Here is a 24,462-nt window from a genome sequence, read left to right as displayed (position 1 = left end):
AAAAATAGACCTCCACTCTGATTCACTTCGGTCCTGATGCCAGCTCATCCTCGTGGCAATCTCCGACAAATGCAAAATCGCAAGGACCTCCGATGGAGTGTGTGTCAGCAGTGTTGAGGTCTGAAGCTGGAACATCCGAAGGAAGGAATATATCGAGCTCATCGAGCTCATCATTCAACTGCTTGACCCTTGTCGCCTCTTCCTGTTGGATTGAAGTGATGGACTCCAGATCCTGAGAGGCACGCTCTGCATCACGATCAGTCACCATACTTGCAAAGAGCGCTGCCTCCTCAAATGCCCGAGTGGTTTGTTCCTCCCGCTCCTGTTGTTCAAAATTGATAAAATGTCTGAGCCTTGAGAGTTTCTCTGCCTCCCAGGCCAAAGCCATTGAAAGATGCCGGTGGTGCTCGAGCTCTGCTTCCTTGTAATAAGCAACACGGCGAATACCTTCAGACGACAACCGCTGCAAGCCCTGAGAGAATATTTTGCAAGTCTAGAGACATGATGACATTTCACTTGAATTCAGAACGTAAGATATAGTAACATACCGCATCATCGTCAAGGTCTGAATCAACATTGCCAGTCAATCTGCCCATTACCCTAGTCATCTTGCGCTCAGCCTGCGGAGTGGGGGGGGTTTTCCGGACATAAGGGTGGTAGCTGGACAGTGAAATCTGTTTTGAATGACACATTCCACCCCGCCTTTTTGCAGTAGGTGGACTGACATCACCATGTCCGAAGTTATGGTACCTAAAGGAAGTGACAGATGCTGCTTAGATTCAAAATGAGTATTTTCTGGTATTTGAGACGATATAATGAGTACCTGGGGACGACAAGGCATGAAGGCTGCTGGGTGGAGAAGAGCTTTGGGGGCTATCATGGTAGACACGAGTGAAAGCTTCGGCATAATCGACCTTCTGGAGAATTGGACTAGACTTTCCGCTATGCAACGGACTGGTTGGTGGGGTTTCGTCATTCAATGAATTCAAGACCAGAGACTGTGGAGGATACATAGCTGATACTGTAAGTCTGGCAGTATGTTGGACAGCAAGCCCGATTGACGGTCGGAGTTTCAAGGACTTGGTGCTTTTCAAGTGTTGTGCAAAGCATTGCGCTGGCAGTACCTCTAGTCGCTCTATGGCGTATCCTCAGCCCTACGATCCATACAACTCTGGTTTTCAGCGTGAGGAAGCCGACTCTGATTTTGGAGAGTTTACTGAAAAGTGAGTAGTACTATGTGGTAATACACGACTCACTGATATCTTTCTCCAGTTCACCCTTTGACATTGCTGTCGCCCTGTGTCCTAACTGCAAGAAACCATACCAATCATCTGAGGAGGTCATAGAGCATCTTAATAGTGCAGACTCATGCTGGCCAGAGAACCTCACTAACGGATCACTACTGCCAGTACCACAGGCTCTACAGCGACCACCAGAGCAGACATCCTTATCAGCAAAGTATCACCCCACCTCTGGCTACCATTACCTGCTTCCAGATCAACCGCCTCCACGAAATATCTTTCAGGAAATGCAAGGCCACCCTCTTCAGCAAGCCAGAGAGACTAACATATGGTACCCTTTTGATGGGCTGGGTGAATGGTCGCTTGCAAAATTCCTTGTCGAAAATCTTTCCCAGACGCAGATCGACAAATTTCTCAAGTTAGACTGGGTACGTCTAATTATCATCAAGTAAATACTTGATTGACGTTCTACTTCAGTTCCAGACAAGGGAACGGCCGCAATTCAAGTCGAAAGACGAGTTGTTCTTCTATATGCAGCAGCTTCCTGGCCGCGGGCCAAAATGGCAGTGCACGAAACTTAAGCTCAAGGGCTACAAAAGTGAACAAGCAATTCACCTCATTTGGAGGGACGCGTTGGAGGTTACGAAGCAGCTTTTCGCAAACCCGGTTTATGCGAAACATATGTGCTATGACCCTCACTATATCTATCAAGGACAAGAACACCAATTTGGAGAATTCTGGACGTCAGATGATGCATGGAAGATTCAAGTAAGTAGTTGTGCTTTGGTTCAGATTTACTTGAGCGATTGACACTTGCACATAGGATCAACTACCGGAAGGAGCGACTATCGTTCCGATCGTCCTTGCCTCTGACAAAACTCCAGTCACAAGGCATATGGGTGGCCTTGAGATGCACCCATTATTTCTAACGATTGGAAATATCCAGGCCGATGTCCGCATGAAGGCTACGTCGCATGCGTGGCGATGTACTGTGTTCATGCCAACACCCACTTTCGTTGTCAACTCTGACTTTCAAACTCTACTCCGTGCGCATCTGTGGCATAAGTGCATGGATCTTGTCTGTTCTAATTTGAAGGTCGTGGCTCGTGTTGGCGAGTATATGGTTGATCCCTCAGCCAGAATGCGTTACTGTTTCACCCCTCTTATCAGCCATGTTGCTGATCTCCCCGAACAATTGATGATCGCATGCGTTATGAAAAACTCATCTCCTGTCACCACAGCGACCCACAAAGAGTTTGGCAATGAGACACCACATCCTCCACGGAATGGATCGGATACCTACACGCTTATCCAGCAGCTTTGTAACCATGTCGACCCATGGAATCTCATTGTATTCGTTAGAGAGGCCAAAAAACTTCATCTTAGTGGGGTGCACTTGCCGTACTGGAGAAACTGGAGGCACTCTAATCCTGCAAGATTCCTGACGCCAGAGATTCTTCACGCGCTGCACAAGTTCTTTTTCGACCATGTTCTTAAATGGATCAAGCAGATCATGGGTCATGAACTTGATGTACGGTTCAAGAGTCACCACAAGCGCACTGGTATACGCCATTTCTCTGGGGGTGTCTCTCATGTCAACCAAATGACAGGACGGGAGCACCGAGACATTCAACGCACAATTGTGCCGACACTGTGGGGTGTGGCAAGTCCTGGCTTCATCCGCGCTGTGCAGGCAATGATTGACTTCATTTACCTTGCTCAAAATCCCCTTCATACTGAATCCAGCATCGCTTCCATGGCTCAGGCACTTCGGGACTTCCATAATAATAAGCAGGCTATCCTTGACGCAGAGGCACGACAGGGAAAGGGTGGTGCTAAGGACGACTTCTTCATTCCGAAACTCGAACTCATGCAAAGTTTCACTCGTGCAATCTTCCATGTTGGTTCACTCATGCAGTGGACAGCAGATGTTTCAGAACGTCTTTTGATAACGCACTGCAAACACCCATTTGAACGCACAAGTCGTCAGTGAGACTTCGTCTCACAGATCGCTCGCATCCTTGATCGCGAGGAGGCTATCCGGCTGTTTGATCTTTATATGCTGCTATCCTCGTCCTCATCTATGCCTGGCCAGGACCCTCTCATCAATGCCGTCATCATGGAGGATGAAGAGATCGCTAGCACAGAGACGGATCCCACTCTTGCTTGGGTCTCCAATGCAAACCCAGCCGCCCAGCTACGTCTACAAGCACCGTGCCCTGTTCGTAATCACTTCTTGAAGGGTATTTTATCGGACAACGCACGTATCGCCTTTAATGTCACCGTGAAAGCAGATCGCAGCCGTCTCAGTGTGTCTCAGCTGCAGCCATCATACAATCTCCCTGATTTTGCACACACTTTACACCTCTACGCGACCCGCAATGGCTGTACACTCTCTGACCAACTATCATTCAATATGTGGTCCAAATTTCGGATTCAGTTATATTCCACGTTTCACACTTGCAGAATCATGCCGAGTCAGCAAATTCATGCCGAGCCACCTTCTGCTAATTTTCCTAGAGGGAACTGTGATGCCGTGTTATTTAACCAGATGGGTGATGGTGGTAATGATGGTGCGTATTGCTAAATTGACTGGTGATGACACTCCCTGACACTTGATATCGCTCTGCAGGGTCTTATGTTGCTCAAGTACGAGCCATATTCCAACCAACCTTCCCCAGAGGTTCCCGTGCGCAGCTTCCTGAGCGTTTGTCTCAGGTGCTCGTATATATTCAACACTTTGACTTCATCGTGCCTGGCCCTGAACCATCTACGGGCATGTGGATGGTCAGACGGTCTTATACTCAACTCTCTTCGCAGTCAGACAGGGTGATCAGACACGGGTCCATAATCGCTCTCACAGACATCACGCATGCAGTGGAAATTATACCCGTCTATCAAGGACCATTGGGCAAGGACGTGAATTCTGGGAACTCGCTGGAGGTGTTTGATGACTATTTCTTGAACAATTTCGCAGACAAAGAGCTGTACCATTCGCTATCGGTGATCTCAGACAACTAGTAGACAGCTTGATATTCATGTAGCGCAGTTATCAATCTCAATCTGATCATATCATAAGTCTAGTACAATCTATCTTTTGATCTTGGCCTGATAATCGCAAGATTTTCACGCACCACATCTCCGAGAGTCATAAACACCAAAAAGAGTATTGTGTGGAAGGTGTACGAGAGTGTCCCTGGACTATCCCAAAAGCATCGCTCTGAAGTGTCTCTCAAGACGAGTCCAAACATAGATGTGTAACGTTTGAGTACGAACACTAATGTTTAACGTAGCGTACCTGTCTAGGTAAAAACACTTGTCAATAGAGAGATTTGTGAACCGAATACTGAGATCGTACCTGTCTAGCGTGTCCTGAAGCTCCCGCTCGAAAATTATCTTCACAGTGCCATTCTCCCCTTTGGCTCTTCCTCTCTCGGTCTTTCCGTCCTTGGCTTCATCGGCTCTCAACAGGACGAACAGGACGAACAGGACGAACAGGACGAACAGGACGAACAGGACGAACAGGACGAACAGGACGAACAGGACGAACAGGACGAACAGGACGAACAGGACGAACAGGACGAACAGGACGACGCAAAGGAAGAAAGAACTCAATCGAGATGCTGACCGTCAATTGGTGCTCGACTTGAAATGAAAAGGTAGCGCATCCAGAGTCCTCACTTTGCAAGACCAAGATTCAACACATACTGTGAGGTAGCCGTTCCTTCTACTGCTGACTCAGAGCGCTTGTACCGTGCTTCGCGTCGTCCTCAGGCTTTCGAACTCCGACATTAGCCTTTGCACGTATACTACATGACCTTCTGTGGGTCAGACTGGTCACGAGTTCTCTATAGGTTCCAAATGTCTTGGATGTTGCAATTGCGGTGCAGTCCAAGTTCAAATGTCTTGGATTTGCACCGCAGCTGTTTGACTTGACTCCTATCTTACTTTCCTTCTTTCATCATGTCAACCAGGACTTACCCCGCATTCTGCTCCCTCAACCAGCCTGAACCAGAATTGCTGTCAGTGCCGGTCCAGGTACCTATTGGCCAGGCCATAAATACATATCCCATCTTTGATGAAATAGCTTGGCACCAGAATCTCATGGTCACACTCCAACTTTTTGAACATTCCCTTGGTGGTAAAGCGCCATACTACAGCAACGCGGCTTTTCCACCGGTTGGAGATCTTCCATTCATCACTCAGCAGAACATGTCTCCTGGCGAATCATCCACTCCAGCTCGCAGGACCGTTTCTCCTGAGGGATCATATCCGACTCACGAGCTGGCCGGACAAGTACGATCAAAACGTACTCAACCTCGCGTTGTTCATGCCTGCGATGAATGCCGCAATAAGAAGAAAAAAGTGAGCAGTGCCCATCACCATCATATCCGGCGTACCTCTGACAACAGAGCTCAGTGTTCCGGAGAGCAGCCACTGTGTCTCAGTTGCCAAAAGGCAGGAAGGGTCTGCACTTGGACACCCATAAAAACCTCGAAAACTCGCCCGTGTCTTAACCATGGTGTGGCCAAGTTGCGTCGACCACCATCTTATATAGGCGAGCAGAACTCCATGACTAGTAGGGAGCTGCACATAGCCGCACCAAAACCAATATATCCCATCAAGCTTCATGATATGCAGGGTGCAGCTACTTTGGCATCTGCCATGCGGAATCCTCAAGCACCGAACTCGCCTTTGGTAGTTGGGTTTCCGGCGCATATAGCCACCCGTCAGGATGTTGACTTCGAATGGAGTGACTTGGGTTCATCTGACTCTAGTCAGGAGTATATTCTGCCGCCTCCCACCTGCACTCCATGTTCTGGCAACATCTTGTCTGGTGTGCATTCTCTTCACCCGCGCCAACAACTGCGCAATGAAGATATTTACCGCCGGGCCCTTTCTGGCCAGTGATATCTGGCAAGACACATTCCTGTCAGTATTCGTTTGCCCTACTTTGGACTGCGGTATGGACGCTGTCGCACTTTAGTGATCGTTTACGTCATGGAATATGGACATGGATATGGATACTTATTACACATACGCTTCTGCGATATGGACATTGCACGGTCATAGACATTTTGCTGATGTATATGAAAGAATCCCAGAAATCGACTGACCTCGCATTTGAATCTATGCGAGATAAACCCATTAGCTCATCTCAACATGCTCAGTTTGATTTCCATCTACTGACTTGAGGGTGCAACACTGAACGCATCCTTACCATAACCCAAGATTCGAGTCAATCGTACATGAGAAACGTTTTGAATATGAGCTGAGCTAGATTCGAGCCTACAGTTTGATTATGCGTATGTGGTAAATGATCGAATTCAAGTCACGACCAATAGAATTCACGCTATTATATCGAAACGACAACACCTTGGGAGCCCCGAAACATGCATGCTATACTACAGCGACTCTTCTCTATGCCTTTCATGTTCCAAGCCAACCTCCATCGATATGGGTGAAACAACCTGAATATCAACGAAACCAACAGGTAACTATGATTTTGCCATATTAGTAAATCATCGCCGTATCTCGAATCACAAAAAACCACTCACCCTCGTTAAAGTAAGCCGATCTTGTTCTAAGAAAACCCTGTCAAAGTGGCGCATCGAGAAAGGCTCGGCGCAGACAGAAGCAATGTAAGGACGGTTAAAGGCCAGGTCTTCATCAAAGCACGACTGAGCAAACCGACCAGGCTTGCGTATCACAACTTCCGGTGAATCGGGATCGTGTGTATTTTCTGAGCGAGCAATGAGTCGCTTATTGAAGTCCCAGATGTGTATGTAGAAGTTTCCCTCGGGGGAGAGCGCTTCCACCCTTTGACCAGGTTCAGGAGTATGATCTAGAGGAAGGGCATATGCCATTTTGCTACCGAACACACTGATTCGATGGCTTGGATGATGCGGAAAGCACCATGTATACTTGGGTCCCCAGTCTGACCACGGAATCTCAACAGGCGTCTCTGATCGTATGGCCTTTTCTGAAAACATGGCCATGTCAATGACGATCATTACGGGCCATGAGATAGGGAGAATTTCCAGAATCATAATTTGTGACTCCGGAGAGGGCACGTAGCTGGGCATCAGGCCTGGGTGAGCTACTGTACCATGGAACGATGGGGAGGCATAAACAACACAGTATGGCAAGATGGATGTCGAATCTGCAGATAGATAATGGCCAAGTCTCAGAATCGGCAGGAGATACGTGGCTCGACATCGAGGTGAGCCATCAAGTCCTTGTAATGTGTACGAGAGTATATAACCTTTTGAGTTGATGATAAGCATCGTGTGTTTGTCGACTAGATGTAAATTTGTATACAGTCGCTCTCCTAGTTCCCATAAAGCATGCTACTTGGACTAAGCGGCAAAGTTTTCAAGAGGAGAGTGGACTTACTCTTTTGACATGTCCTTTTCTCCAATCTATGACTTGTATGAACATGTTGGGCGTGAACATGTCCCCTAAAGTGTGTTTCGTGTGATAGAGCACAACTATACGATCTCCACAGATTGCAGGCCTACTCAGAATATGAACAGCGTAGGTATCAGGTTCACAAGTATGTCTGCACTCCAACGAAGTGCACGCAGAGTCCGGATGCGGGAGCTGGGATGAAGCCAGCCAGAAGTCGACCCAAAAGATAAGTTGATCTTGCCGAGCATCGTCCCAAGTCAACGTAGGAGGCGATGAAATTGCAACTACAAGATCCTGCAGTGGGTCGACAACAACTGAATGCCTAGTCAAGTTGTGTGTGTGTGACTGTTGGAACAAGCCATCCTCAGGCCACATTTGAGGGGGTTTGGTCTTTTTCTTGCAGTCTCGAATCAAAAGATCGTTCATTCTCCACACCCATAAAGTCCCACATTTCACGAACTGTGGCTCCATGTACTGTTCGTCTCGAGTAACCGCATCTTGAAAAACGGTATTGACATGGAAACCAGACCGCCACAAGGATGCCAAGTTCTTGAGCGAACACATCTTGCTGGCAATGCCGATGGAGTCTGCGTTCGTAGAATCGGTCTCATTGAGGCCTTGTGCATAAAGCTCAAGCTTGTATTGGATGTGGACCGAATTTTGAACCGCATCCCAGACAATTTTGCAGGTCTAACGTGATTCAGAAAGTTAGCATCGCAGAAATACAGAATACAGGGAAAGAGCAGACAATTGCACAGCGACAAATGTCCTTGGGGGTGAGGAAGAGTAGAATGTGACATATCAGCTCTGTAGGAAGCGACGATAAACCAACCGCCATGGATTTTGACGAGAAAAGGTCGTTAAAGCTCCATGGCAACTTCCATGTGCAATTATGTAATGTTAGCCACGGCGTCCAAGTTTCGTTTCGTTACAAGTACTTATAATAATTGACCCCAATGTCGAGAATCGTGTATACTCTTCGCTGAATTAAGGTGCAACAAACCATGATGTCCGCTTCAAATACAATATACACGTGGTATCGTGAGCTTTTGCTGTACACATCCTCGCTCCAGACTAGGTTTACTCGCTCGCAGCCTGCTTCTTCTCTCGTGAAAGCCAGCCTATCGTCGTGACCAATCTCAGTAGGGAAAAATAGGAACAAAGAAAAATCTCACCTCTCATTTTCTGATCGTGAGCCTTTTGCCGTTCACGGTCCATCGCTCTCTGACGCGCAAGCTCTGCGTCGGCCATGGGCGCCTCTGAATGATGAATGTAAGTAGTACATATTCGTAGGTCAACAATATATCCCGAAAGAGAATTCAAAGAACGACACACCGTTGGGAGCGACCTTCTTGATCTCGTTGAGAGCTATCTCAGCTTTCTCGAAAAATCCAAGTTCTCCAAGGGCCTTTGCTTTTCGGAAAAGTGCTTTAGAATTAGATGCGTTTTTGCCCAGAGCCTACAAACTAGCCTAAGCGAGAGATATTTGCGTTGGAGGGCAACAAACCTTGTCAGCAGTATCCACTGCCCGCTTCCAGTTCTCTTGTTTGATATGGCAGGCAGACATATTGGCGTATACTTTCTCCAGAATCATATCTGCCTGTCGAGCAAAGTCCTCCTGTTACCTTTTATCGATCGACGGACTTCGGGTTCGTACCTCAGTCGTTACATCTTTTGCACCAGCAGCTTGGTCTACTGCTGACATCGATGACGGAGACGATGGGACAGCCAATCCAAGCGATTTAAGGGCGTTTCTGGAAAATTCAGAGTTCGTAAAGTATGAACGTGAGTTAACATGGTGCAACCATACTTATCGATGCCGTGAAGATACAGAAGCGTCTTCACGTAGTAGCTACGTTAGAGGTCGTCTGTACATCATACAAGTCTTTGGTCATATCCTCACCTCGTGGTACGATCGCAATGCTGTACGCGATATAAGGATCACCTACTAATTAACAATGCCAAAGATGCGCTACTTACCACTCTTGACATCTCCTACTTTGAACGCAGCATCACCAGTGTCTTTCTTCGAGCGCGCGGTGGCTAACTTTGACTCTACAGTAGATAATTCCGCTTGCGTGGGTACTTTGACGTTTGCATCGCGGAGGCTATCCTGCACGACACCAGGTGATGAAACCGACTCTATGATCTCCGAGGCCTGAGTAGTTGAGATAGAGGTATCTGGAGTTGACATCGTTTGGCGAATTAATGGTAGGATAGAGAAATTTTAAGAGTAGTGATTGTAAGTAGTAGGAATTTGGGAAATCGAAAGGCAGTAACTGACCTTTTAGTCCCTATCAGCTCGGATACTGCCGAGTCCCGACAAGGTCAGATGTAGTAACTGACTGCTTTTGAAACATTACATTGTCCATCATTCGTACCGCCAAAACCGAACTCGTTGCAGTTGATCACCAGTGGTGCCGAATCCGTCTCACGTGGATACAACACCTTGCAGTATGTTGCCTTCTATGCTTGTACTAGTACTACTATCGTAACGGCGCCAGTCTACTACTCGGGTGGTCTTATATCCCTCGAATGCCTCGCAAACTCAGGCCCGTCTCTGTTCAGCTCAGTGGTTTCCTGTGTGTATTCGGTACTCATTCCGGACCAAAGCTAGTTCGCGCTTGATTTTGTTCTCACTATATGATCGGTTTCACGTCCGGAAGCGCATATCCTCTTTGGCGCGCGGGACGAGACATAGCTATTCTGACTGACCACAATGCCTACAAGGACACCATATTTACTTTCATCGAGTGCAGTGTTATGTATACCAGTAGTGTTGTGGTACTTACTCTGCACGAGTTTGGCAGCCGAAGAACATAACTCAGCTGACCGCTGGATATCGATGATACGAAATCACAAACAAATACAGACTAACTTGTCAGATTCTTTCAACCCTCCGTCCTCCAAGTCCAGAACGCTTGGTTCACTCCTGACCCTCTGTGCGCAACCTCCGGGACTTCGAGTATATTACACACTCGAGATATTGGTAACCGACAAATTCGACGACATCCTCAATTCCAGGCCAATCTTCTAGCTGCCAGAGCATCTCATCTTGAAGACACCCGTGCAAAACCTCCTCTTTACTATGGACGGGAAAACCTGAGTCCCTGAGAGTCCTCAAAGCTGTCTCCACCCAATCGTGGCTGTTCCAAATGGGACAATTTCGGAAGACCTCAATTTTTGCGAGGATCGCCCCCATTCTGGGGAGCCTAGCCTCAGAGACTCTTCCAAGATAACAACATCCGCGATAGTCTTCCTTGTTTGCAAGGGGCTGGTCCACTGTCATACGAAAGGTGTAGGTACTCTGATCTCCTACGATCTCGTAGGTGTTGCCAACACCTGGACCAGTTTCAACATAGAGTGCCCAGTGAAGCGGATAGGGCCTAAGGGGTTCTTTCTGGCCTCGCCAAAACTGGACCAGTGCGATCCTATAGTATTGAGTTATTTTAATTGGCTATGGGAACCGGTAAGTCACAGTTCGCTGGATTTTACGATATTGTGCTCACCGTGAGTGTAGCACACACATGGATATTATCGGACATTTTCAAAGGATGGTTGTAGGACAAAGTCACAGTTCGCTGAATTTTTCAACAGTGTCTCCACCGAGAGTGTAGGAGAAATAGATCAAATATGGGAGAGTATGTTTGAGTCCTCCACCGATGGCCTGTATTTTATACTCAAGTCCTAGTGGACGTTTGTTTTGAAAACAACTTCGAAGTGTGGATACAACATAACATGCCCATTGGTCCTTCGAATTGGTACTGGCCCATTCATGAAATATTATCATCGTATCCTCGATGAGATTGGGTGACGTCTCTTCGTCATGCAAGGTCTCTTCACAAAAAGATCACATTTTCGTATGATACAACTTGAACTAGGTAAATGCAAGACAAAAATTATGTTTCGCGTTCACGCTGTAACACGACTGTACCTGGAAAGTCGATCCTGCGGTGAGATTTGCCTCTAAATCACCTCGTCGCAAGGTCTGCGGGGAGCTCTGCAGGGTAATATTTGGACGATCTGTCCACAAGTCTAGATATTTCTGAGAATTCGGTGGATATGAATTCAAATTGAAACTTTTTATTGGCTACGCTCATCACAATCCAAAGTGAGGTTATTTGTCGGTATTTGGCTCGGTTAACAAACGCTTCAAGCTCGAGGTTCGCGACATCCCCCGCACAATTCAACCCTACCTGCTCACTGGAAATTACACAAAAACAAACGGTTACGCGATGGCACTCCTCGGCACGATTGCTGGTTTTTCTTTATTCGGTCTTGCAGCTCGTTTCGGGCAGCTCGCAATAAAGAAGAGAAATCTCATGGAGAGTGCGTGCCCTCAATCACCACAACATTTATTGTGCTATAGGTATGATACTGATGCTGACGTCGTGAACAGACCTCGGCGGACATGCGCTGTCAATGGCCGCTTTTGGTTACGTTGGATATTGGGCATATCAGTGGGACGAACGTGCGGCGGTTATGCTTGCGCAGAAGCGTGCGGAGATCACTGAACGGAGAGAACGGAAGTTGGCACAAGCTGCGTAATTTATTAAGATTTTGTGGTGTGGAGGTGAGTTCGTGGTTCGTGATATTTTTTTATGATGTTGGCTGAATTTTGGCTCGAAGGTTGATCGTGACGTACGAGGGTTACCAGCTTCGTTTATGGAGTGTACTGTGCATATTAGGTATCTTTCGACGCTGCGCTGGATGTTAGACCTTGTGGTTATTAAGCCATACTGTCCTCCATATCGAAAGGCCACTACAGAACCTCACATTTATCCTACGTCGACTTCAGGCCACAAAATACTTCAAATTCAAACTTGGTGCCAGTGCATTGAACATTTTGTGATGGGTCTACTTTCTCGATATTTTCTGCAGTCTGTAGCAGAGACCAGTGGGGTAACTGTATGTGTTCATGCTGTCCCTCCTTTGGTCCCTGCTACTATGCACTCGTGTGTCCATGTGTTTCCACTGCTTCCATCTGACTTGGGCAGTAAGGTGAATTGGGGCATTGATTATCGGATTTTCAGAGTCGCACATACCCTGATCTAGGTGTTGGAAGATTGACATAGCCTGCATATTAGGATTACTAGACTGAGCACGGACTGAAAGCTCAAACCCAACCGAGCCCAAGGCAAGAGGCAGCGGCTTATCTATCGAGGGACTGATGTCTATTATCATCATGAATCTGCTGCACCAACGAGGAATGCGTGTTAGGATTCCTGATACCCACGGTGGACACGCTCAGGCCGGTTCACCAGGAAGCTACTTCCGAGCAGTGAGTTTTCTATGGCACCGAAGGATTGGATATTTCGTCCATAACTCGATCTAGATGCCCCTAGACCGTCACAGCCCACGAGGTGAGCTCACTACTTAGGTCGATTCAGCACGAATCTGCTTCCATCGAACTCGAGATGTGATTTTTCTCGACCTTCCCTAGTGCCAAGTACCCTATGAAGTTCTAATTAACGCTGCCGCTGCTTCTAATCCCAATCTATGGTGATCTAGACCTGTACTATTCTTCGCATGTGGGAATATGATGTGGGGTACAAGGACTCCATAGGAAAGTTAAATGCCCATATCAGCTGCCTGCGCCCGGACAATAAGTTTCGCCGTATACATAGAAGGGCGGTAGTACAAGTACCGCCGGTTTGAAAAATCATTGTACGTATAAGTCACAAGGCTTCTTGATTTAATACCACGATCTGCTTCGGTCGGAGTTGTCGGACCTAGTAATTATCTTTGATTATGTAATTTTATGCCTCATGGTCATTGTTTCTCCCCGGACGACGACGACGAGGACATTGTCGGTGCCATTCGACGCGTTCCCTAATCAATTCGATGCCAGTCACTCATTTGATGTCTGCTCAAGTTTCACCGCTCGCTCTCATCATCCCCCGTCCACATATTCCTAGACCGCGTCCTTCAACAAGTTCTTTCATTCCTTCTGCTCCACGGACTCCTTCTCGTAGCCCAGTCGCGTCTCATATTTTCATTTCGCCCCCAGCTCCAAATAGGAACAGTTGTGATTCATGGAATAGCTCAAACTATGATTTTGACGACCCTAGCTTGGACTGGAAGGAGGATGAGGTTAGGTTACTTGGCAGGGTGTGTTGAACTTCGCTTTTCGCCAAGTAACTCACCTAAATTCACCCCAGACCTTGGATGCGCTACCTTCTCATCTTATTACACCTTTCAACGGATCAATTCCGCCTCCGAACCTTCTTGACAAGATTGCACGCGGTATAACTGCTGCCAAAGGCCCGAATGACTGGCCCCATTCCGTCACCGCGACGCGTGCTAAATTGCTTGACCTGGCCCGCGCAAGAGCAATAGAGGAGCGGAGGAAGTCCATCATTGACGAGGACGTTATCTTTCTCAGCGGCAATGTACATCGTCCGGCAGATATGAGCAAATGTGCTGAGCGCAACGATACTTCACCAGACGTACTTCAACCTACCACAAACACTCCTAAGCGTCACCCACTATACAGGCAGTCCAGCATGGATTTCATGACCGACGCGAAAGCTGACCATAACGAGAGCATTGCTCGGTATGTCGTTCCCTCCGATCTATCCCCTTATCTGATTATACGCAGCCTTTCGCACCGTCTCCAGCGACACGAGCACACTTTCCACCACCCGTACCTACGTCCTGTTCATTTGCGTCGTCCAATGGAACATTCCCTTGCTCCCTCGACACCCAGCTCATCAACGCTTAATGCCTCTCAGGGCAATATTCGAAAGTCTACTGCGTCCTCGAATTCGAATTCCAGCTTTGGCACTCCTGTTTCCACATCAGCGCCTCTTCGTCCGTCCTCCCTGCGCAGATCGTCCACGTTGACCCTTGCGAGCTCTTGCGAGATGCGCGTGGATCCGGAAGGTGACGGCGAGAATCTGTTCAAGATTGCCGAATTTCGCCATAGCGGAGGGTATCCTGATGCAGCTATTATTGGTGTAAAGGTCAAGAAAGTTCCTACGCAGCCCCCTACTCCAAGGACACCATCAACGAAGAACGTCAAGACACCCTATTCAAAAACAAAACCTAAAGTCCCCGCTCTATCCGTAATCTCCCCGCCAAAGACACCTCCATCCAAATCTCGAGTGCTACCCACCACCTCAATCAAAGCAGCCACACCCATCAAGCAGCCTAAATTCCGCAAGGGGCACGCGCCTTCCTCATCCATATCCTCTGACGAAGAGGAGAAAGTACGTTCTCAACGTGCGAAGAAGCCCCGTACGAGGGAACCTTCGTGGTCGGTAATCGCATCCTCGGACGCACATGCACGACAGACTCTGCCAGTTTTGGCACCAACGCAAATTACTACTACATCGTCTGTGCATAAGGATCAGTCCAAGAAACGCGAGTCGGGGCGGAGTACTTTTTCACTGCCCAAGGCTTCCTCCAGCTCGTCTGATAATGACAATGAATTCTCGACGGCGAGTGTAGAGACTGCTGCAACTACCGTCTCGCTCTCTACACCTGCCTTCCCCGTGCCCGTACCGAAGGTGAAACCCAAGCCAAAGGAGACGGCGGAAATGAAGGTAATGACGAAGCCAAAGCCCATCCGCCGTAACCTCATGCGCAACCCCTCGATGTTTGGTCCTGAACTGCCGTGTCCACAGGCGACTCCATCGCCTCCGTCGCGTATCCCGCTGTCGTCTCCTATCGGATCTCCTGTTGCAGTATCCCTTGCATCTCCCGCGACTGCGCCTTCCCTGTCCCCGAGTACACCTGCTACACCTCTACTCGCAATCCAGGCGCGTCCACGCACGCTTCGCCGTGCTGCGCGTAGGATCTCGTTTGGGAGTTTGAGGGCTGCGAGTCCTGTTTTCTCTGGCGAGAGTGGGATGGTCACGCTTGGGAGTGCGTTCCAGCTTGCTTGATTTCACTTTCGATGGTTTGGTGTGAGCAGTGCTCGCAAACATCTATCTTCGATGCTTCGATTTTGATTTTCTCGTCTCCTTTGGCTTCATCTTTGTATATCTTGGATTTCGATGTACTTGTATTTTTGTCGATCGTTCCATCTGCTTCATCTGATGAGTCCTTTTGATTTCTTTCTTTCCCCCAGTTTTTCTTTTTTCTCCGCTTGACGTATTTCCTTATTTGCGTCTCTTTTGTTCAGCATTCGCAGGTTGCTCCTTACTTATGGTTGCTTATTTTTCTCAATCTTCTCTTGCTGTCGTTTTTTTGAAACCCGACCTGGTTTTGGTACTTTGTTTACATTTTGTCTTGTTCGCCTTCACCTCACTCTGACGTCCTTCCTATTTCCTCCGCTTATCCCCTCCCGCCCATTCCTTCGCTCCTGACCTGTCTTTTTCGTTTTCCAATCGTCAAAGGTATGTATCGCATGTCTCTAGCCTTGTATCTGCTGACGATCCATATTCCATGCTGCATTTATTAGGACGCCTACACACTCGCTCGTTAGCCATTATGCATGATCATGCACGCCCCTTCGTTCTCCGCTTCAAGCAACCACTATCGCTCTCGCTCTGCCACGAAACGCGCAGTCCACACTCCCTGTTTTTTCGTTTCTTGTTCTCATCAATATCGGTCTTTGCGTCTCCTTGGGACGGGTTTAAACTACGGATGGAGGAAATCTTCCTTCAAGGAATGGAAGATTTCTATTCGATTCTCACTCTCATGCTATTCGCTCCTCAAACTCGTCGACGAGCTTGATCTTCTATCACCAGTGCATTTATTCAATTCCGTCATTACTTGCTTATGAACCACCAAATTGGATCATCACACATTCATTAACTTCGCATTCAAGCTGTACCATCATCGCCTCTTCATCATCTTTCCTATAGCCTCCGTTCCTGTCTAAATCACTTGATCGCTCTTTCCTTGTGCAACAACCCCCTCCTCTTTTGTACAACCACCCTTTTATTCCCTTCTTTGTACGACTGCCCTCGTCTCCACATGTTGATCGTGTTTTATGACAAGGAATTGGATACGACTCATGTATGTACTTCTGGTCGCATTTGTACTAATCAGCGTGCACATGAATTAGACAAAAGATTGTGGATTTTTTGCCTCGGGGTCGACTTGGAGCGCCGCCGAATCAATCATGTGTAGATCCGTGATTGGGTGTCATCGATTGGCTGAGGCAGTCCGAACCCTCGCTATACCCAAAGAAGACTTGAAAGAGCGCGCTAGACTACAAACAGTTCCCGGATCTTTTGCGGCGTTCAAACATTTTGCGCTACCCACTCCACCTTGACCTCATCGGTATATGGATGTACATTCTTGCTACTTGAATTCACTTTGATCTCAGATATGGTGCCTGGCACCTTACTTCGGTGGCATAAGCGCTAGATAGTACTGGTATATCAGGCACGAATGCTATCGTCGTACGCCCACAAAGTTCCTCCGCTCGCTCACCCCCATCCTCTCACAGTATGACTCTAGTCTCGAACGATCCCAGTTGGTGGCCAACCATCGATCAGAATATTTTTTACAGCTATTTCGTAGGTCCGTGGAGAGTCAGCTGCATCATGACCCTGATGAATCGATTAACATTGGCCATGGTTTCACAGTTGTCTCCTGTGCTGCGGTCATATACGATTGGGGTGAGCAATATTTAAGTATGAAATACCACTGACTCATCATGTGATTTATAGGACTTATGTTCGCACAAGAGGTAGGTTGTCACCATTGCAGGAGCAGCCATCTCGCTGACAACAGTTTTATAGGTGGAACTAATCTGGGTGAGCGGACTCTCACATGAAAAGCTTGAAGAAAATATGACAACTAACTCGCGGCAGAGGCAACGGTGGTCTATGATGACCGTTTTGTATCTCACTGTACGTAGCTTGTAATTTTGACCGTGGTTAGTTAGTTGTACTGACGGGAACGTTTCATAGGCACGATATGTTGCAATAGGATACTCTCTGTACGTTTTGACGTTCAAACCATCGGTGTCACGCTCATTACCCGTCTTTCGCCATCAGGGTTAACATGTTGAGTACGTCTCCTTACATAGGTCCTGTTTCTTTCTTGTGACGGGCGGCATACAGTCAGTCTTCCAACGATTCCGAAGACAGATGTAGTGAGTACCCCGCACCGATGCCTTCCATTCTCGTCTAAACAACTGAACTATGATGCAGGGGTGAGTGATATTCTTGAACAACTCATTGGTTCAATATAACGACTCCCACAGTTGTGAGTTTGTTTGGAGCCTGTGATCTCCGAAAGCTGAGAACTAATTTTACTGATTTTAGGCCTTATCATGATCGACGTAATTAATTGGACGGGTGACGTCGTATATATAATACTCGGCGGTGAGCGATACACCTCCATGATATTGACTTGATTGAAACATCATGCAAGTCATCGCGATCGCTCGGTTGCATGCCATGTATCAGGGATCTAGAAAAGTGCTGATATTTCTCCTTGTCATCTTTCTGGCCATCAGAATCCCCATTGAGGTGATAAATGCAATAACGGCGACGCAGCTTACAGGGGGTAGGCTTTGATTATATATCAAATGTGTAAGAGGCTCACTGACATGTACCAGAGGAATACATTCTTTCCGGCATCTATAAGTGCAGAATTGGTTATCCGGCAGTTACCTTATTGCTGGGTAGCATACCTTGGATACTTGGCACCATATGGGAGGTCCTTACACTGTGTCTCGCGGTCTGGATTGCTGTCAAGCACTACCGTGAACTACGAGGACGCTCAACAGGAGATATTATGAGGGACTGTTTCACGGTGTTAATGCAAACTCATATTAGTTACTTTGCAAGGTGAGCTCATAATGTGAATGGATTTTCTTGTTCTGCTGAAGTTTTGCGTGCGCAGTTTTTTGGTCGTCTCTTCCCTCCAGATCAGTTTTCTCTCTCCAAGTTTCTTACCGGTATGCCGATCTATCACCGGCCTCTACGTGTGACCATGATTCATCATTTCTATAGAACGAATATTCCTTTGGCGTCCAATTGTATATTTGTCTCATTCAAATATTCCAGACGGTGCAGCTGTCTGTACTGGGACCACGCCTCATCCTTAGCGTTCGAGAATATAACGCTAAGCTCGTGGCCGACTCCGACACAGCAAGCGCTATGACTTCAATGGCTTTCGAGGAACGCCTCCATGTGGAAACTAGTAGAAGCGTGTAGTACGGGAGATACTCGATGTGATTTACAATTGGCAGGTCGTCTGTAAAAAATGTTTTTTAGTTTTTATTGATTCCAAGTTTTGTCGTGGTACTTCTTCAAATTCTTGGAAATGCATGTGAAAGAGACACACATTCCTAGTAATGTTTCGCCTAGTGTCGTGGGCAGAAAGGAATTGGCCTCTTGGCAGATGGCAGAATGGCAGAACGGCAATTGGCAGAATGGCAAAAGTTGGCAAAATGTATTGTGAGCGTTTTTAGCTCTTTTCAGCTATGTTTGTACTATGGCAAAAATGGTTTTGACTACTACACTAAGGCTATACCTGATGAGTCAAAAGTGCATCAATATCATACCCTGATGCACTCTCTGAGCTTCGATTGAGTACATTGATCTCTTCAACAAAGCCAGTTGGCACCGTGGATACCTTCTGCCCCATAATTTTCTCGCAGTTGGTCAGTAATTGATTCTGAACCTGTGAGATAATTCTGGTGGATCAGAGTCTGCTGCAAGGGGAGGAATCCATGCAAACGACCTTTGAGTCGACTTGGAAGTTGCAGAAGCGGAAGATGGGGATAGAATTGATAGAATTCGGCCTTGATTGCCTTTTTTGTAGTGAGGTAACCACACTGCACGAGCATGCCCGATGATCATATTTTTCAGTCAATTAGATGTTTATCGTGGCTCTCAATAGATAAGTACTGTCGTGCCGAGCAGCAGTTGCCTGTGAAAAAGTAGTGATTTGATTTGTTTTTGACCAAATTTTGACTTTCTCCCCAGTAACTACTAACAAAGTGGTTGGACACAAGTTTTTGGACAGAATGGCCCTTGGGCTTCTAGGCCACATGTCAAATTTTTATTGTTTTTAGTAGGAACAAATACTAGGTCATCGTATTTCTGCCGACTTCTGCCAACCACCCTTGACCTACTGCCAGCAATTGCCGCTTGGCAATTGCCACCGGCAGAATGGCAGCATTCTGCCAACAACACTAGTTTCGCCTCCAAGTACTCTCTAGATAGTAAGTAGAGCAAGTAATATTGTCGGAGTTCGAAAGTCGTCTACAACGTACTGATATGTCTGGAGACTACCTTTGATCAGCAGTGTGCGTTGAATGTTGAATATAATCTTGGTTTGATTGACGCGGACCTCGCCATCTTCTCTCACTATTTTCTCCTTCATCTGGCGAGTTCTTTCCCCAAGTTGTTCTTTCCTTTCCGCTTGACGTATTTCTTCCTTTGCGTCTCTTTTGTTCAGCCTTCGCAAGTTGCTACTCGCTCGTGTTTCTCAATCTTCTCTGGCTGTCGCCTTTGTGAAAACCGACCTGGTTTTGGTACTTTGTTTACATCTTGTCTTGTTCGCCTTCACCTCACATCCTGACATCCTTCCTATTTCCTCCGCTTATGTCCTCCCGCCCATCCCTTCGCTCCTGACCTGTCTTTCTCGTTTTCCAATCGCCAAAGGTATGTATCGCATGTCTCTCGCCTTGTATCTGTTGACGATCCATATTTCATTCTGCATTCATTAGGACGCCTACACACTCGCTCGTTCGCCATTATGCATGATAATGCACGCTCCTTCGTTCTCTGCTTTAAGTAACCATTGTCACTCTCGCTCTGCTATGAAACACGCAGTTCACACTCCCTGTTTTTTTTCGTTTCTTGATCTCATCAATATCGGTCTCTGCGTCTCCCTGGGACGGGTTTAAATTACGGATGGAGGGAAGATTTCTATTCGATTCTCACTCTCCGGCTATTCGCTTCTCAAGCTCGTCGACGAGCTTGATCTTCTATCACCAGTGCATTTATTCAACTCCGTCATTACTTACTTATGAACCACCAAACTGGATCATCACACATTCATTAACTTCGCATTCAAGTTGTACCATCATCGCCTCTTCGTCATCGCATTTCCTATTGCCTCCGTTCCTGTCTAAATCAGTTGATCGCTCTTTCCTTGTACAACAACCCCCTCCTCTTTTGTACAACCGCCCTTTTGTTCCCTTCTTTGTACGACTGCCCTCATCGCCACACGTTGATCGTATTCTATGACAAGGAATTGGATACGACTCATGTATGTACTTTTGGTCGCATTTGTACTAATCAGCGTGCACATGAATTAGACAAAAGATTGTGGATTTTTTGCCTCGAGGTCGACTTTGGGCGCCGCCGAATCAATCATGTGTTAGATTTGTGATTGGGTGTCATCGATTGGCCGAGGCAGTCCGAACCCTCACTATACCCAAAGAAGGCTTCAAAGATGGCACTATCTTACAAACAGCTCTCGGATCTTTTGTGGCGTTACACATCTCGCGCTAGCCACTACCATCAATCACTGCCACCTTGATCTCATCGATATATGGATGCACGTTCCCTTGCTACTTGAATTCATGCCGAAGTACGTTGATCTCAGATATACCTCACACGTTACTTTGGTGATATAAGCGCTAGACAGTGATATATAAACGTCTACTAAGTTACCCCGCTCTCTCACCCCCATCCTCCAATAGCATGACTGTAGTCTCAAACGATCCCAGTTGGTGGCCGACCATCCATGCGAATATTTTTTACAGCTATTTCGTAGGTCCGTGGAGAGTCAGCCGCATCATGACCCTGATGACCCGATTAACATTGGCCACGGTTTCACAGTTGCCTCCTGTGCTGCGGTAATATACGACTGGGGTGAGCAATATTAAGTTTAAAAAGACCACTGACATCATGGAATTTCTAGGACTTACGTTCGGACAAGAGGTAGGTTGACACTGTTACAGAAGCAGCCATCTCGCTGACAACAATTTTATAGGTGGAACTAATCTGGGTGAGCGGACTCTCATATCAAAAGAACGATGTGAAAATATCATAACTAATTCGCGGCAGAGACAACGTTGGTCCCTGATGACTGTTGTGTATCTCGTTGTATGTAGCTTGTATTTCCAAGCGTGATCAACAAGTCGTACTGACGTGAGCATATCCTAGGCGCGATATGTTGCAATAGGATTCTCTGTGTACGTTTCGATGTCTAAGCTATTGGTGTTACACTCATTATCCATCTCTACATTAAGGATCGAAATTTTACGTATGTCTGTCCGACTGGACTCTGTTTCTTTCTTGTGACGGGCGGCATACAGAGAATGTAACAACAATTTCGATGACAGATACATTGAGTATTCCACGCTGGAGCCTTCCATTCCTGTCCAATCAACTGAACTACTATGTAGGGGTGAGTGAGATTCTCGAATAAGTAGGTTCAATATAACGACTCGTACAGTTGTGAGTTTCTTGCGAGTCTGTGATCCTCCGATGTTGATAACTGATATTGCTGGATTCGTCAGGCCTTATCATGTACGAGGCAATGATATGCATGGCCGACGTTGTAGATATAATGCTAGGCGGTGAGAATTACACCACCGTGATATTGACTTGACTGAAATACCATGCAAGTCATCATGATTGCTCGCTTGCATGCCATGTATCAGCGATCCAGAAAGGTGCTAATATTTCTCGTTGTCATCTTCTTGACCATGAGAATCGCCGTCGCAGTGATGGACGCAATACAGCTGATGCATGTTTCAGGGGGTAAGCTTTAATTATGTATGAGAAATTCAAGTGCATCAGGCTCATTCACACATACCAGAGGAACTCGTTCTCTCCGGTAATCATCTGTGCACCATTAACCTTGCGGGAGATTCCCTATCTATGATTCCCATGACATGGATACTTGGCATTGTATGGGAGGTCCTTGCACTGTGTCTCGCAGTCTGGATTGCTGTCAAGCACTTTCGTGAACTGCGACAACATTCACCAGGAGGTATCATCGGGGACTGTTTCATGATGTTAATTCAAACTCACGTTAATTACTTTGCGAGGTAAGCTCACAATTCGAATGCGATTCTCTTTTCCGCTCACATTCTGCACATGCTAGCTTTGTTGTTATTGCTTGCCTCTATATTGGTCAATTGTCTCAAATGTTCTCAGCGGTACGCCGATCTGTCACCAACCTCTCCCTGCGCTCATGATACATGAATTCCACAGCACGAATCGTCCTTGAACGTTCAAATTTATGATGGTTTCGCTCAAATCTTGTACATGGTACAGCTGTCTGTGCTGGGACCACGCCTTATCCTCAGTGTTCGAGAATATTATGCAAAACTTGTGGCCGACTCTGATACAGCAACGGCTATGACTTCGATTGTTTTCCAGGAATGCGTTCATGTGGAAACTAGCAGTAGCGTGTAGCGCAGGACATTCTCGATATGATTGCTTTGCAATAGGCAGGTGGTCTGCAGAGAGTGGGAGAATTTGTTTTTATGTATCCCAGGTTCTGTTATGGCACTTATTTAAGTTGTTTAATGTTGCAAAATAGATATATTCCATACTGGAACACTTGACAACCTACGAATAGATATCTATCCCCGACACCAAGCTTCACGCACGCGATCTTGGTAGTGCTGTCATGGTCGTAGCGGCTGCTGGAAGTTTGTTCGCCCCTAATGTCATCCCTGAAAATGGGAGCTCGTATGAGGAGTACTATTCAGCATCACCATCCACGCTAGCCGTTCCAGAGTCACGCACTGAGCACCTTTAGCAGAACTTTAGCTCGTTAATCAAGGCTACTCCATTGTACCTAAACGGATCTGGTACTGCAGGGCCATCAACGGTGTTGGAATTGGGACGATGACAGTGAATAGCAAGCGAGTACAGACGATCAGACTTTAAGCTGATCCACCACTGAAAACCTCATATCGTGATATGGCCTTACTTAAGCTACAAAGCTGAATCATCATGCCTGCTGTTGAGATTTTATTGGATAGTCTGACAAGGGTGGATCATTAATTACACTAACGAGAAAATCTCTCCTTCTCGGTGAAGTATTATACTCTCAGAAATACCCTTGTAACACAGGCTCCAAATTTTGTTATTATTATCAAGCGCTACAAAGTCTATCTGCAAGTAAACTCAAACTACAAACGTGAATCATTGTTCTTGCTGTTGAGATAGTATTGGATAGTCTGACAAGGGTGGATCGCTAATTCCACCAATGAGAAAAGCTACCCTTCTCGTCGAAGTATTATATTCTAAGAAATACCATTGTAAGTTGTAACACAAAGTCCAAATTAAGTATGTTCATTCCCGGTGCCCGCTAGTACCTTCAACTTACAGCTATTTGCAAATGGCCTGTGTGATGTAACGTTCCCCATGCATTAAAATCTATAGTATAGGTTGTCGTCGTCATCGCTGTCATCCTCCCCGTCCGAGTCTGACTCTTCAGGCTCATCAACATCCTCGGTACTACTGTTACTATCCTCGCTGACATCACTTTCGTCGTCATCTTCTTCAACATCATCTTCCTCAACATTGCCTTCCTCAACATTGCCTTCCTCCATGTTATTTTCCTCAATGACATCTCCCTCGGCATCTCCATCCTCGATGGTGTCTTCCTCGTCGGATGATTCGTCTCCGCAACTGAAAGCGTCATCCCAATATTTCTTGGAATGTTGCTTGATTGCTGAGGAGGTGTACTGGACCTCGTGTCCAACACCAATCCCAGCAAATCGCGCAAACATATCTCGATCTGCAAAACTACAAAGCAAGGTGAGTGTAGGCTGTAGCATGATGAGGACCATTTCTCCTTACATATTTACATAAAAGAACTCCCAGTCGTCAGTTTCATGCTGAAGCCTTGCGAGAGAAGGACC

General features: G+C 46.8%; 11 protein-coding genes across 11 annotated transcripts; 6 read left to right on the top strand and 5 right to left on the bottom strand.

Annotated features, from left to right (window-relative positions):
- Window positions 1-22: 22 nt before the first annotated feature.
- F5891DRAFT_1202011 (uncharacterized protein) lies at window positions 23-1,013 on the bottom strand (the record flags this gene model as incomplete). Its single annotated transcript, XM_041368919.1, has 3 exons — window positions 23-493; window positions 549-769; window positions 824-1,013. The coding sequence occupies 3 exons, from the start codon at window positions 1,011-1,013 to the stop codon at window positions 23-25; spliced, it is 882 nt and encodes a 293-aa protein (XP_041216376.1).
- A 124-nt stretch (window positions 1,014-1,137) lies between these two features.
- Window positions 1,138-4,868, top strand: F5891DRAFT_1202010 (uncharacterized protein; the record flags this gene model as incomplete). The annotated part of the gene is made up of 7 exons (XM_041368918.1): window positions 1,138-1,223; window positions 1,273-1,669; window positions 1,719-2,009; window positions 2,065-3,141; window positions 3,250-3,814; window positions 3,874-4,244; window positions 4,608-4,868. 7 exons carry the CDS (start codon window positions 1,138-1,140, stop codon window positions 4,866-4,868), a joined length of 3,048 nt encoding a protein of 1,015 aa, XP_041216375.1.
- Window positions 4,869-5,040: 172 nt separating this feature from the next.
- F5891DRAFT_1087755 (uncharacterized protein) lies at window positions 5,041-6,346 on the top strand. Its single transcript, XM_041363482.1, has 2 exons — window positions 5,041-5,606; window positions 5,661-6,346. The coding sequence occupies exons 1-2, from the start codon at window positions 5,205-5,207 to the stop codon at window positions 6,150-6,152; spliced, it is 894 nt and encodes a 297-aa protein (XP_041216374.1). The 5' UTR covers window positions 5,041-5,204; the 3' UTR covers window positions 6,153-6,346.
- Window positions 6,347-6,501: 155 nt separating this feature from the next.
- F5891DRAFT_1087752 (uncharacterized protein) lies at window positions 6,502-8,523 on the bottom strand. Its single transcript, XM_041363481.1, has 4 exons — window positions 8,401-8,523; window positions 7,638-8,342; window positions 6,800-7,591; window positions 6,502-6,739 (listed from the first exon to the last, which is right to left on the bottom strand). The coding sequence occupies exons 1-4, from the start codon at window positions 8,488-8,490 to the stop codon at window positions 6,647-6,649; spliced, it is 1,680 nt and encodes a 559-aa protein (XP_041216373.1). The 5' UTR covers window positions 8,491-8,523; the 3' UTR covers window positions 6,502-6,646.
- On the bottom strand, window positions 8,475-9,933 carry F5891DRAFT_429239 (uncharacterized protein). Its single transcript, XM_041371794.1, has 8 exons — window positions 9,633-9,933; window positions 9,556-9,575; window positions 9,463-9,491; window positions 9,310-9,406; window positions 9,160-9,252; window positions 8,988-9,111; window positions 8,828-8,911; window positions 8,475-8,773 (listed from the first exon to the last, which is right to left on the bottom strand). Exons 1-8 carry the CDS (start codon window positions 9,844-9,846, stop codon window positions 8,733-8,735), a joined length of 702 nt encoding a protein of 233 aa, XP_041216372.1. The 5' UTR covers window positions 9,847-9,933; the 3' UTR covers window positions 8,475-8,732.
- Window positions 9,934-10,035: 102 nt separating this feature from the next.
- Window positions 10,036-11,197, bottom strand: F5891DRAFT_1178535 (uncharacterized protein; the record flags this gene model as incomplete). Its single annotated transcript, XM_041365801.1, is given in 5 exon segments — window positions 10,036-10,375; window positions 10,445-10,487; window positions 10,531-10,611; window positions 10,631-11,067; window positions 11,162-11,197. The coding sequence occupies 5 exon segments, from the start codon at window positions 11,195-11,197 to the stop codon at window positions 10,292-10,294; spliced, it is 681 nt and encodes a 226-aa protein (XP_041216371.1). The 3' UTR covers window positions 10,036-10,291.
- Window positions 11,198-11,887: 690 nt separating this feature from the next.
- Window positions 11,888-12,200, top strand: F5891DRAFT_970084 (uncharacterized protein; the record flags this gene model as incomplete). Its single annotated transcript, XM_041376331.1, has 2 exons — window positions 11,888-11,981; window positions 12,052-12,200. 2 exons carry the CDS (start codon window positions 11,888-11,890, stop codon window positions 12,198-12,200), a joined length of 243 nt encoding a protein of 80 aa, XP_041216370.1.
- Window positions 12,201-13,368: 1,168 nt separating this feature from the next.
- F5891DRAFT_428899 (uncharacterized protein) lies at window positions 13,369-15,784 on the top strand. The gene is made up of 3 exons (XM_041371793.1): window positions 13,369-13,763; window positions 13,814-14,208; window positions 14,254-15,784. Exons 1-3 carry the CDS (start codon window positions 13,497-13,499, stop codon window positions 15,539-15,541), a joined length of 1,950 nt encoding a protein of 649 aa, XP_041216369.1. The 5' UTR covers window positions 13,369-13,496; the 3' UTR covers window positions 15,542-15,784.
- A 5,374-nt stretch (window positions 15,785-21,158) lies between these two features.
- F5891DRAFT_428754 (uncharacterized protein) lies at window positions 21,159-21,973 on the top strand. Its single transcript, XM_041371791.1, has 7 exons — window positions 21,159-21,350; window positions 21,416-21,448; window positions 21,498-21,517; window positions 21,570-21,584; window positions 21,644-21,682; window positions 21,743-21,771; window positions 21,829-21,973. The coding sequence occupies exons 1-7, from the start codon at window positions 21,278-21,280 to the stop codon at window positions 21,878-21,880; spliced, it is 261 nt and encodes an 86-aa protein (XP_041216368.1). The 5' UTR covers window positions 21,159-21,277; the 3' UTR covers window positions 21,881-21,973.
- F5891DRAFT_428765 (uncharacterized protein) lies at window positions 21,963-23,051 on the top strand. Its single transcript, XM_041371792.1, has 6 exons — window positions 21,963-22,036; window positions 22,099-22,158; window positions 22,208-22,342; window positions 22,401-22,632; window positions 22,689-22,743; window positions 22,799-23,051. Exons 2-6 carry the CDS (start codon window positions 22,107-22,109, stop codon window positions 23,000-23,002), a joined length of 678 nt encoding a protein of 225 aa, XP_041216367.1. The 5' UTR covers window positions 21,963-22,036; window positions 22,099-22,106; the 3' UTR covers window positions 23,003-23,051.
- A 916-nt stretch (window positions 23,052-23,967) lies between these two features.
- Window positions 23,968-24,378, bottom strand: F5891DRAFT_1202003 (uncharacterized protein; the record flags this gene model as incomplete). Its single annotated transcript, XM_041368917.1, has 1 exon — window positions 23,968-24,378. The coding sequence occupies one exon, from the start codon at window positions 24,376-24,378 to the stop codon at window positions 23,968-23,970; it is 411 nt and encodes a 136-aa protein (XP_041216366.1).
- Window positions 24,379-24,462: the final 84 nt, after the last annotated feature.

Source organism: Suillus fuscotomentosus, assembly GCF_016647785.1.
Source record: "Suillus fuscotomentosus strain FC203 chromosome Unknown F5891scaffold_346, whole genome shotgun sequence".
In the NCBI taxonomy this organism is placed as follows: Eukaryota; Fungi; Basidiomycota; class Agaricomycetes; order Boletales; family Suillaceae; genus Suillus; species Suillus fuscotomentosus.
This window is presented reverse-complemented; position numbering and strand designations above follow the sequence as displayed.

Bases quoted from the DNA above. Each gene is read 5' to 3' on its own strand.
- F5891DRAFT_428754 (XM_041371791.1), top strand. From the start codon at position 21,278: ATGACTGTAGTCTCAAACGATCCCAGTTGGTGGCCGACCATCCATGCG. The intron at 21,449-21,497 runs GTGAGCAATATT...TGGAATTTCTAG, and splicing joins TGCGGTAATATACGACTGGG to GACTTACGTTCGGACAAGAG. The intron at 21,772-21,828 runs GTACGTTTCGAT...CTCTACATTAAG, and splicing joins GTTGCAATAGGATTCTCTGT to GATCGAAATTTTACGTATGT.
- F5891DRAFT_1087752 (XM_041363481.1), bottom strand. From the start codon at position 8,490: ATGGCGGTTGGTTTATCGTCGCTTCCTACAGAGCTGATATGTCACATT. The intron at 7,592-7,637 runs GTAAGTCCACTC...TAGTCCAAGTAG, and splicing joins GAAAAGGACATGTCAAAAGA to CATGCTTTATGGGAACTAGG. The intron at 6,740-6,799 runs GTGAGTGGTTTT...GCAAAATCATAG, and splicing joins ATCGGCTTACTTTAACGAGG to TTACCTGTTGGTTTCGTTGA.
- F5891DRAFT_1087755 (XM_041363482.1), top strand. From the start codon at position 5,205: ATGTCAACCAGGACTTACCCCGCATTCTGCTCCCTCAACCAGCCTGAA. The intron at 5,607-5,660 runs GTGAGCAGTGCC...AACAGAGCTCAG, and splicing joins GCCGCAATAAGAAGAAAAAA to TGTTCCGGAGAGCAGCCACT.
- F5891DRAFT_428899 (XM_041371793.1), top strand. From the start codon at position 13,497: ATGCCAGTCACTCATTTGATGTCTGCTCAAGTTTCACCGCTCGCTCTC. The intron at 13,764-13,813 runs GTGTGTTGAACT...AATTCACCCCAG, and splicing joins AGGTTAGGTTACTTGGCAGG to ACCTTGGATGCGCTACCTTC. The intron at 14,209-14,253 runs GTATGTCGTTCC...GATTATACGCAG, and splicing joins CATAACGAGAGCATTGCTCG to CCTTTCGCACCGTCTCCAGC.
- F5891DRAFT_429239 (XM_041371794.1), bottom strand. From the start codon at position 9,846: ATGTCAACTCCAGATACCTCTATCTCAACTACTCAGGCCTCGGAGATC. The intron at 9,253-9,309 runs GTACGAACCCGA...TTTGCTCGACAG, and splicing joins CAAAAGATGTAACGACTGAG to GCAGATATGATTCTGGAGAA. The intron at 9,112-9,159 runs GTTTGTTGCCCT...GCTAGTTTGTAG, and splicing joins CAGTGGATACTGCTGACAAG to GCTCTGGGCAAAAACGCATC.
- F5891DRAFT_428765 (XM_041371792.1), top strand. From the start codon at position 22,107: ATGTACGAGGCAATGATATGCATGGCCGACGTTGTAGATATAATGCTA. The intron at 22,159-22,207 runs GTGAGAATTACA...ATACCATGCAAG, and splicing joins TGTAGATATAATGCTAGGCG to TCATCATGATTGCTCGCTTG. The intron at 22,744-22,798 runs GTACGCCGATCT...TGAATTCCACAG, and splicing joins TGTCTCAAATGTTCTCAGCG to CACGAATCGTCCTTGAACGT.